This window comes from Ictalurus furcatus, chromosome 21 (genome assembly GCF_023375685.1).
Source record: "Ictalurus furcatus strain D&B chromosome 21, Billie_1.0, whole genome shotgun sequence".
Taxonomy (NCBI): Eukaryota; Metazoa; Chordata; class Actinopteri; order Siluriformes; family Ictaluridae; genus Ictalurus; species Ictalurus furcatus.
Window position 1 is genome coordinate 21,877,291 of NC_071275.1, and position 12,500 is coordinate 21,889,790.

The window sequence follows — 12,500 nt, forward strand, 5'->3', positions numbered from 1 at the left end:
CTCTCTCACACAACACATACACACTCTCTCACACACATACAACACAGCACATACACACTCATTCACACTCACACACACAACACAACACATACCCATTCTCACACACACACAACACAACACATACACACTCTCTCACACACAACACATACACACTCTCTCACACACATACAACACAACACATACACACTCACACACACAACACATACACACTCTCTCACACACACACAACACAACATATACACACTCTCACACACACACAACACAACACACACACTCTCTCACAAACACAACACGACACATACACACTCTCTCACACACAACACATACACACTCTCTCACACACACACAACACATACTCTCTCTCACACACACACAACACATAGACACACACACACAACATGTATACACTCTCACAAACAACACATACACACTCTCTCACACACACACACAACACATACACACTCTCTCTCACACAAACAACACAACACATACACACTCACACAACACAACACAACACATACACATTCTCACACATACACATAACACATACTCTCTCTCATACACACACACACACACACACACAACACACATTCACACACATACACAACACAACACGTATACTCTCACACACACAACACAACACATACACACTCTCTCGCACACACACACAACACATACACATACATACTCTCACACACACTCACACACACAACACAACATATACACACTCTCACACACACACAACACAACACATACACACTCACACAACACAACACAACACATACACATTCTCACACATACACACAACACATACACACTCTCACACACACAACACATACACACTCTCACACACATTCACACTCACACACACAACACAACACATACCCATTCTCACACACACACAACACAACACATACACACTCTCTCACACACAACACATACACACTCTCTCACACACATACAACACAACACATACACACTCACACACACAACACATACACACTCTCTCACACACACACAACACAACATATACACACTCTCACACACACACAACACAACACGACACATACACACTCTCTCACACACACAACACATACACACTCTCTCACACACACACACAACACAATACATACACACTCTCTCACACACACAACACATACACACTCACACATTCACACTCACACAAACAACACAGACACTCTCACACACAACACATATACACTCTCTCACACACAACACAACACATACACACTCACACACACAACACAAACATATACACTCTCTCACACACACAACACATACACACTCACACATTCACACTCACACACACAACACATACACACTCTCACACACACACACTCACACATTCACACTCACACGAACAACACATAGACACTCTCTCACACACACACAACACATATACACTCTCTCACACACAACACATACACACTCACACACACAACACAACACATATACACTCTCTCACACACACATACACACTCTCTCACACACACACACAACACAATACATACACACTCTCTCACACACACAACACATACACACTCTCACACATTCACACTCACACACACACAACACATACACACTATCACACAAACAACACATAGACACTCTCTCACACACACACAACACATACACACTCTCACACACATTCACATACATACACACTCTCTCTCACACACACAACACATAGATACTCACACACACACACACAACACAACACATATACACTCTCACACACACACAACACAACACATACACACTCTCTCACACACACACAACACATACACACTCTCTCTCACACAAACAACACAATACATACACACTCACACAACACGTATACACTCTCACTAACAGCACATACACACTCTCTCACACACACACAACACATACACACTCTCTCTCACACAAACAACACAATACATACACACTCACACAACACAACACAACACATACACATTCTCACACATACACACAACACATACTCTCTCTCACACACACACAACACATACACACTCACACACACATACAACACAACATGTATACACTCTCACACACACAACACATACACACTCTCTCACACACATACAACACAACACATACACACTCTCACACACAACACATACACACTCTCTCTCACACACACACAACATATACACACTCTCTCACACACAACACATACACACTCACACACACACAACACAACACATACACACTCTCTCACACACACAACACAACACATACACACACATTCACACTCACACACACAACACAACACATACACATTCTCACACACACACAACACATACACACTCTCTCACACACAACACATACACACTCTCTCACACACATACAACACAACATATACACACTCTCACACACACACACAACACAACACACACTCTCTCACACACACAACACAACACATACACACTCTCTCACACACACAACACGACACATACACGCTCACACATTCACACTCACACACACAACACATACACATTCTCACACAAACAATACATAGACACTCTCTCACACACACAACACATACACACTCTCTCACACACACAACACAATACATACACACTCTCTCACACACACAACACATACACACTCACACATTCACACTCACACACACACAACACATACACACTCTCACACAAACAACACATAGACACTCTCTCACACAACACATACACACTCTCTCACACACACACACAACACAACACATACACACTCTCTCACACACACACAACACAACACATACACACTCTCACACACATTCACACACATACAACACATACACACTCTCTCTCACACACACAACACATAGATACTCACACACACAACAACACACACACAACACATACACACTCTCTCTCACACACACAACACATACGCTCTCTCACACACACACAACACATAGACACACACACACAACATGTATACAGTCTCACAAACAACACATACACACTCTCTCACACACACACACAACACATACACACTCTCTCTCACACAAACAACACAACACATACACACTCACACAACACAACACAACACATACACATTCTCACACATACACACAACACATTCACACTCCCACACACAACACAACACGTACACACTCTCTCTCTCACACACACACACACCACATACACACTCACACACACACACACACACACACACACCACAACACATACACACAGACTGACAGATTTAGTTAAGATGCTGTGCTATTTCACTGTTTGTGTACAGAACCGTATGCATGAGAGCCTCCACCTGTTTAACAGCATCTGCAACCATAAGTTCTTAAGCAGCTCCTCCATCGTCCTGTTCCTCAACAAAACCGATATATTCCAGGACAAAATCAACAAAGTGCCGCTGACGGCCTGCTTCCCAAATTACAAAGGTGGGTGCCAGGCCTGTGTCCCAAATGCCATACATTCATCAGTGCATTATGGGTAATACATACAAACTGCTCACAGGGCATTATGGGTAATGCACACAGTCCGTCACACACACAGACAATACACACCACTGAATGAACACTCCAACATCAAATAACCAGTATCAAAAACACTAGCGTGCTGAGCTCCAGCGATTGGGACAGAGCCCATGCTGTGTGTGTGTGTGTGTGCGTGTGTGTGCGTGTGTGTGTGTAGGTTTGAACACGTTTGAGGATGCAAGTAACTTCATCAGGCAGCAGTTTGAAGATCTGAACACCAACAAAGGGTCGAAGCCGATCTACACACACCTGACCTGCGCTGTGGACACGGCCAACATCGAGAGCAGCTTTAACACCGTCACTGACATCATTATCCAAAACCTGAAGGAGTGTGGACAGCTCTGATCTCTCTCTCTCACTCACACACACAGGCTAGTGATGGCTTAATATTATGACAGAACACAGTTCATGGCTCTCTGCTTCAGTCCTCAATCTAATCCTAGATCAGAGCACAATTTACCCAGAAGGCATTGCTGCACTCTGACAGTGTCCTGACTGATGAAGATGTTAATGAACAAAAGCTCTGTGTTAGTGATGTAGCATGTTACTCATCTTGTACCACACTGCAGTGTGTCCCTCCTGTCATGGAAAATATAAGAAATAAAAACAGCTTAAATATGTTGTAATAATTGTATTATTTTGTAATTTGTGACTCCTTACTGAAGTTTAACTGCCTGTGCGCAATAAATGTAGAATCCTGAGTGTGTGTGTGTATGTAATAGCAGCCTGTCTTGATGGTCAGTGTGTGTGTGTGTGTGAGAGAGAGAGAGAGTCTGTTTCCATGACATCTGGATCTTCTCTCTCTCTCTCACTCTCTCCTTCACACACACACACACACACACTGACCATCAAGACATGCCACTACAAGAAATCCCTACAGAGCAGAGAGTGTACACACAGTGCAACAACAATGCTGTGGAGACAGATCTGTGGTATCTAACAGAGTGTATATAAAATTCAAACACTTGCATTAAATATTATTTGAGAAATTTTATCCCACACACTCCCAGTTCTCCAGTTTCTACCAAATACGGACAAACTGCCCAGCCTAGTAGGAGAAATGAAGGAGAGCAGTGTTTTAGCCTGGCACAATCTGAGGGTCAGTGAGTGACCAATACACACACACACAGAGCCCTGATTGTTTCTCTCTGTTTTCATTATTATTATTATTATTATTATTATTATTATTACTATTGTGCTCTAATGTCCACTTTTCCATATGTACACACACGTTATTGAGTTTGTTATATTCAAATCTCAATCTTACAGAATCAGAAATAAAACACATTCCCCTAATGCATTGCGTGGATCGAGCGCCGCCTGCTGGATAATAACTGTTTTGCTCTCACGAGAGCTGGGCGAGGTACGAGATTATCCGCTGTTCTCGCGAGAGTTCGGTAAGTTCAGCTGGCAGTGGTGAAGATGGAGGGCGGCGGTAATGGAGGACTGACCGGGAATAATAAACAGAATAAAGCGATGTTAACCGGGAAAGGTCGAGCCGAATTCAGAAATCAGAGGAAAGATTCTGAGGTGAGCACAACTTCAGTTACCGCCGTGATCACGTGACCAAACGTGTTCATGATATGCTCAGTTGGGTTAGCGTAGAGGCTAACGCTAGCTCAAGTTAACAGGCTAAGCTAAATGAAATCTTTCAAGCGGATGTTCCTCCAGTTATATAATAATAATAATAATAATAATACTTGTTAATTTTAACAAAGTAAGTTAAAGATGTTACTGGGACAGAGCTGATCGTTGATGTCAGTGTGGCTTTAAATGTAAACTGAATTAAAATAGTGGAGTTTAGCTTTAATAAAGCTGTTAAACGGGATGAAGATAAAAAGCGAGTGTCTAAGCGGTGACCAGGAGAAAAAGTGTTAGTGGTTCTGAACCGCTTTGGAAAGCTGAGTTGCGGTCGCGCGTGTGTGTGTGTGTGTGTGTGTGTGTGTGTGTGTGTGTGTGTGTGTGTGTGTGTGTGTTACAGGGGGTGTGTGAGTCTCCTGATCTGGAGTTTGAGTACTTTGACGCTGATAAATGGGCGGCTGAACTCTCAGGTAACACAACTAGAGATGCTACTAACGATTATTTTCATAGTCGATTAATCTGCTGATTATTTTTTCGGTTAATCAGATAAACAAAATCTCGACACTATATATGTATGTTTTTTGTTTGTTTGTTTTTTGTTTGTTTATTTATTTATTTGTGGATTCACTGAAAACACATTCAATTACAATCCTAAATTTATAATCTCCCTTTCACTGCTCTGCGTGGTTTCTGTTCCCCGCTGCCGTTACACGTAACGCACAAACACAGCAATGACAATAAACTGGAATTAAACTAAACCTTTAAAGCAACTCGCACCCGCTCCCCCACCCCCTCACACACAGTGGAGCATTTTGAATAATAAACACAAGTTTGTGCTCGAGCATCACTGTCGTGTTTCCATGCTACACAATCTCCACTTTATAAAGTTTACAGGTTACAGTCTTCTCGGTGATGTTTAATATAAAATGCTCCCCTGCCTTAGAGGACTTGGGGGTCACACACTTTCTTCCTCAGTCACATGACGATTACGTCTCCGTCTGATGGTGACTGAGGTCATGTTGGGTATGAAAGGTAACGCTGAAGTAAACTGAAGAAATTCATCGTCGGTGACTCTGGGTATCTGCCAATGCTAGCGGCATCGCTTTACAGTGGCATGCAAAAGTTTGCACACCCCTGGTCAAAACTTCTGTTACTGTGAATAGCTAAGTGAATAGAGGATGAACGGATCTACAAAAGGCATAAAGTTAAATATGAAACCTTGTGTTCAACAATTGAAGCAAGATATTGTGTGTTTTTGTTTTGTTTTGTACATTTTTTGAGTTAAAAAGGGAAAGGTGCACCATGTAAAAGTTTGGGCACCCCAAGAGATTTGAGCTCTCAATTCTTTAATAATTAAGAAATGGCAGTTTAACGTAACGGTGGAGGTCAAGTTGATTTCTGGAAGACCAAGAAAACTTTCAGAGATAACTGCTCATAGGATTGCTAGAAGGCAAATCAAAACCCCCCTTTGACTGTAGAAGACCTTCAGGAAGGTTTTTGCAGACTCTGGAGTGGAGGTGCACTGTTCTACTGTGCAGCGACACCTGCACAAATATAACCTACATGGATGGAAACCTTTCCTGCGTCCTCATCACAAACTTCAGCATCAAAAGTTTGCAAATGAACATCTAAACAAGCCTGATGGATTGATGCAGTTAAAATAGAACTTTTTGGCCACAGTGAGCAAAGGTATGTTTGGAGAAAAAAGGGCTCAGAATTTCATGAAAAGAACACCTCTCCAACTGTTAAGCACGGGGGTGGATCGATCATGCTTTGGGCTTGTGCTGCAGCCAGTGGCACGGGGAACATTTCACTGTTAGAAGGAAGAATGGACTCAATTAAATACCAGCAAATTCTGGAAGCAAACATCACACAGTCTGTAAAAAAGCTGAAGGTGAAAAGAGGATGGTTTCTACAACAGGATAATGATCCTAAACACACCTCAAAATCCACAGTGAACGACCTCAAGAAGCGCAAGCTGAAGGTTTTAGCCCTTACAGTCCCCTGACCTAAACATCATCGAAAATAATTAATTCATTAAATAAATAGATCTCAGAAGAGCAATGCATGCAAGACGCCCCAAGAATCTCACAGGACTAGAAACTTTTTGCGAGGCAGAATGGGTGAAAATCCTCCAAAGAAGAATCGAAGGACTCTTAGCTAACTACAAAAAGCATTTACAAGCTGTGATACTTGCCAAAGAGGGTGTTACTAAGTATTGACCTTGCACGGTGCCCGAACATTTGCTTCAGGTCCTTTTCCTTTTTTGTTATTTTGAAACAGTAAAAGATGAAAATAAAAAATAAATCTTGCTTAAAATATTAAAGAAATGTGGCATTTTTAACTTCATGCCGTTTGGAAATCTGGTCATCTTGGCTTAGCTATTCACAGTTACAGAAATATTGACCTGGGGTGCCCAAACTTTTGCATGCCACTGTATATGTACATAGTGTTCCATTTGACACTATAGTACCCTTCTAAACTTCATACCCTAGACGGTGTAGGATATAGGGTTAGGGTGTAGGGTTAGAATGTAGGATGGAGTGTGTAGGTGTAGGGTTAGAGTGTAGGATGTAGGGTTAGGATGTAGGGTATAGGGTTAGAGTGTAGGATGGAGTGTGTAGGGTTAGGGTGTAGGATGGAGTGTGTAGGGTTAGGGTGTAGGATGGAGTGTGTAGGGTTAGGGTGTAGGATGGAGTGTGTAGGGTTAGGGTGTAGGATGGAGTGTGTAGGGTTAGGGTGTAGGATGGAGTGTGTAGGGTTAGGGTGTAGGATGGAGTGTGTAGGGTTAGAGTGTAGGGTGTAGGATGGGGAGTGTAGGGTTAGAGTGTAGGATGGAGTGTGGAGTGTGTAGGGTGTAGTGTGTAGTGATCTGCCATGTTCCTGTGCATGTTTTTGAAACTGGACACAGCGAGTAAATGTCTCTGGTGTCTCTCTCATACACACACACGCACATATTAGAGATGCACCAATACTAAATTTCTCAGCCGATACGATAAGCGATTATTGAATGTTATTAATTCATCTTAATATTGACTGAAATCTAAAACTTCCTGTTAGTCTCACATTCACTCTCCACAAACACAAGCATTTCTACTCCATCACTGACATCAAACTGCTAATATATAATATAAACTTTTTATAGTAACATTAACTGGATATGAAATACTCTACAAATATATTTTCTGTGTAATATATATATATATATATATATTATTCTACTTTTTTATTGATTAGTTATTGCCGCTCTAAACACTAAATTTAAGCAACTAAACACACACATATTATAACCCTTTATATTTATTTATTTATTATAGATATTTGCATCTTCCAAGGCGTATTCTTGTTCCAATTGGAGGAGGAGATACTCACTCACTTGCTTACTGACATCATTTATGTTCACTGCTGTTTATACTGTTAACTTACTGCTGTGTGTGTGTGTGTGTGTGTGTGTGTTAGAACTGTACAGCTACACTGAGGGTCCAGAGTTTCAGCTGAACAGGAAATGCTTTGAGGAGGATTTACACACGCACTGTAAGTCTCCTTTCATTTCCATGGCAACAAGAATTAGCAATGGTGTGAGATAAAAAAAAAACGTGTGTGTGCTCTGCAGTGTGTGAGAAGCGCTGGGTGGACCTCAGTGTAACAGAGCATCGGGCTCATGCTCTGCGTTTGCTGGATGGACTGGACGTCACCTGCAGAGTTAAAAGGTTGAAGGTTGCCAGGGCTGTGCTCTATATGGCACAAGGTCAGTCAGTCTCTCTCTCTCTCACACACACACACACACACACACACACACACACACTTACAGTTTTACATTCTGGCTGAGCCTTGGAGGCTTTTCAGTTCAGATGACATCATACACTCATCAGCATAACACACACACCACTCTGACCAGTAACTACCTTCATTCTGCTTCTGGCCGTGTGCACACAAGATGTTGTCATGGTTACCCTGTTGGTGGCCATTAAATTTGATTTTTGTCAGTTACGTAACATGTTGTCTCTGCATGCTCACAACATTCAAACAGACATTAAAGACCTGTATACCTGTGTGTGCATGTGTGACAGGGACATTTGCGGAATGTAGCACGGAGGCAGAGCTTCAGTACTGGGTGAGGTATAATGTGTTCCTGCTGCTGGAGGCCGGAACATTCTCCGCTCTGGTGGAGCTGCTCAACATGGAGATCGAGTAATTCTTCATCATGTCACTAATAATCAGCAACAACATAATAATAATGATGATGATGATGATGATGATAATGATAGATTTTTAAAAGCTGGTATGAGGGGTGGAGTTAATGTGGTGTGTTAGGATAGGGAGGGGTGGGGTTATAATGTGGTTGTGGCTACTGTGATGTGGGAGCATTCAGAAGTGTAAAACTACTGAAAAAATTGTGTGTCAGTAATAATGCAGCTTGCAGCAGTGCAGTGAGGAAACCTGCCATATCCCTCGCAGACAGCACAGACCTCAGGTACACACACACCCACACACACACACAGTGTTTCATCTTCCTGTTTATAGATGGAGCTCAGTTTTTAAAAGACCTACTGTCCTGGTGTGTGTGTGTGTGTGTGTGTGTGTAGGGTGCTCTTAAACATCATGTATCTGATTGTGGAGACGATTCGACATGAAGATCCTGCAGATCCTCCAGAGTGGAGAGCCTTAAGAGAAACCTTTAAAACTGAGCTGGGTATGTGTTTGCGTGCGTGCATACGTGTGTGTACTTTTATGCAGCATTGTGATTCACTGTGTGTGTGTGTGTGTGTGTGTGTGTGTGTGTGTGTGTGTGTATGTGTGCACGCTGATCGGTTAGGCTCGCCTCTCTATAACAGTGAGCCGGTTTCTGTGATGCTCTTTGCTATGGTAACCAAGTTCTGCAGTGGCCATGCCCCCCACTTCCCCATGAAGAAAGTGTTGCTGCTGCTCTGGAAAAGCATTCTGGTAACCTACCTGTCTGTCTGTCTTTATCAACTCACTTTAATTCACACTAGGAGGTTTTTTGTGTGTATAAAAGTGTATATAGTTTTTTGTATGTGTTTAAATGTGTGTGTATAATTATGTATCAATTAATGTAAGCATGTGTGTGTGTGTGAGACACTCCAAGATTAGTATTGTTAACGAAAACTAAAACTCAGTGAAGACACATTTTCATTAACTGAAATAAAAATTAAAATGTGAGTTTCCAAATAAACGAAAACTAAAGTGCAGCTATAACGAACAGGAACAAAACCTAAATAGAATTTTAGAGAATATAACTTTGCTTTTTTTATTTTAAATGTTGGATGGTCTAAGAACAGGTTGAATGGCACAGATCCATCAATGTTGCCTAATCATTAATGACCAGTAGGTGGCAGAGGTACGTGTATTAGAGCTCCTCAGCACAGCAGCAGTTTTAGAGTGGTGGAGCGCTCGGGCGGAGTTAGGGTTACACCTAACTTGGCGTTCACACTGTGCACTACTGCGGTGTGTTAAAACCTCACACTAAACCGTGTGTGTACCTTTTCATCACTTACAGTGTGCTTTCATTCTTATTAAGGCCTGTGGAAACAATCATTTGATCATAAACGCTTGTGGACGATAGATAAAACCTAAATTCAAACTAAAGATTTAGAAAGAAATCAAAACTATTTATGCACCATTAAAACTAACCGAAATGAATCCGAAATAAAAATGAAAACTAGCAATATTTGAAAAACTATAATAACCCTTGTGTGTGAATAAATGTAAGTGTGTAGGTCTGTGTGTGTGTGTAGTTCACATTGGGAGGCTTTGAGCAACTGCTGAGTCTGAAGGTGTGTAAGAGGGCAGAGCTTGGTTTGCCCTGCCTTCCTGAAGACAGCATCAGAGTGATGAAGAGCATGAGGGCCTCCTCCCCGCCCACTTCCGCCTGTGACATCATTGACCAGCAACAAAGACGTACACGCAGAGAACACAAGGTCTCTCTCTCTCTCTCTCTCTCTCTCTCTCTCTCTACACATAACACTTCCTCTCACCACAATCCATCATCAATTTCTCTTCAATGCATTTAATAGAACAGGACATGAGAAACAAAGCATTTATTTTTTCTGAGCTGATTTGCATATTGTTGCATCATATTACACGACAAACTGTCTGTCTCTGCCCCCCTCCTCTGTCGTGTTTCCTCCACCTGTCTCCCTCAGGCCCTGATAAAGCAGGAGAATCTGGAGGCTTTTAATGAGAAGGATCCCTTTAAGGCAGAGGACGCACGGGAGGAAGAGGAGGAGAGTGATGATAATGAGAATTCTCTAGAAGCCGAACCTTTCCCTCTGGAGCGTGATGAGGTCATGGTCCCGCCTATTCCTCACCCATCCTCTGACAGAGTGTCCTTCCCTAAAGGGCTTCCGTGGGCTCCAAAAGTCCGGTAGACAGACATATTTATCAGCCTGTAACAAATCCCCCCCCCCCCCCACACACACACACACGTTCACACCTGGCATTAACAGGCACCTTGGGTGACAGCGCAGGTACAGGTGTAAGTACAGGTGTAAACATAGTCAAATGCATCTGGAGGACACATTGAGATCCAATCACTCAAACCTCATTCGGAGGTGGTCTGGGTCTTAGGACGAATGCAGCAGAAGACTGGTATTATAGATGTGTGTGACGACCTCTCTGGGAACAGGTTATGAAATCCCATCACTGTATGAAAGTGTTCACAAGGGAGATGTGTTTATAATGCCAGGTGTGTAGGAATATACATCCCAACTGTACACGTATGCTCTGATCACCCAGGACGCATATTATTGCCAGGTGTGAACGGGGCCATAGACTCTCCTATTTACTCTGTGTGTGTGTGTGTGTGTGTGTATATCAGGGAGAAAGACATTGAGAACTTTTTGGAATGCAGCAGGAGTAAATTCATCGGCTATACGCTGGGAAAGTGAGTCACTGTCACTACTATTACGTTATTACACTACCGTGTGTGTGTTTTGGTCCATTTTATACGGTGTGTGTTATAGTGACACAGATACAGTGGTGGGTTTACCCCGGCCGATCCATGAGAGCATCAAAACCCTCAAACAGGTAATACATTGTGCTATAACTATGTGTGTGTGTATAACATACTATGTTATGTAATATCATATGTGTAAATACAGGGAATCTTCACCAGTTGTTAATAGACAGGAAGGGTTCTCCCAGTTTATTAGCGAGCCTTTGCATTATTGAACTGTTAATAGACGGCGATCCATCCAGCTGATAATCATATCCATAATCATTCATGTAGTACGACTCTTCATAATTAATTGAGATCCCCAGGGTTGTGACTTTACTGGTGTGACTCGAAGCACCAACTCCAACGCTGGAGGATGAAATACTCATTTTAGTGAAAGATTTAGTTATAAGTCATATGTCTATGTTGTAAATTTGTTGA

The 12,500-nt window shown here is 42.2% G+C and overlaps 2 protein-coding genes across 3 annotated transcripts in view; both read left to right on the forward strand.

The window, feature by feature from the left end:
- The window catches only part of LOC128624723 (guanine nucleotide-binding protein G(t) subunit alpha-3-like), a 10,547-nt gene extending 6,274 nt beyond the window's left edge, over positions 1-4,273 (forward strand). Inside the window, exons 7-8 of the mRNA XM_053652383.1 lie at positions 3,274-3,427; positions 3,681-4,273. Of these exons, the coding sequence (XP_053508358.1) occupies positions 3,274-3,427; positions 3,681-3,868 (342 nt within the window). The 3' untranslated portion in view covers positions 3,869-4,273. The remainder of the gene's footprint in view (positions 1-3,273; positions 3,428-3,680) is intronic.
- Positions 4,274-4,912: 639 nt separating this feature from the next.
- strip1 (striatin interacting protein 1) overlaps positions 4,913-12,500 on the forward strand; it is an 11,726-nt gene continuing 4,138 nt past the window's right edge. For both annotated transcript variants that reach the window (XM_053653318.1, XM_053653319.1), the window contains exons 1-12: positions 4,913-5,053; positions 5,505-5,574; positions 8,564-8,638; positions 8,718-8,852; positions 9,175-9,295; positions 9,510-9,578; positions 9,691-9,797; positions 9,921-10,048; positions 10,861-11,043; positions 11,269-11,489; positions 11,943-12,008; positions 12,088-12,151. In XM_053653318.1, coding sequence (XP_053509293.1) covers positions 4,946-5,053; positions 5,505-5,574; positions 8,564-8,638; positions 8,718-8,852; positions 9,175-9,295; positions 9,510-9,578; positions 9,691-9,797; positions 9,921-10,048; positions 10,861-11,043; positions 11,269-11,489; positions 11,943-12,008; positions 12,088-12,151 — 1,347 coding nt within the window. In that variant the 5' untranslated portion in view covers positions 4,913-4,945. The remainder of the gene's footprint in view (positions 5,054-5,504; positions 5,575-8,563; positions 8,639-8,717; positions 8,853-9,174; positions 9,296-9,509; positions 9,579-9,690; positions 9,798-9,920; positions 10,049-10,860; positions 11,044-11,268; positions 11,490-11,942; positions 12,009-12,087; positions 12,152-12,500) is intronic.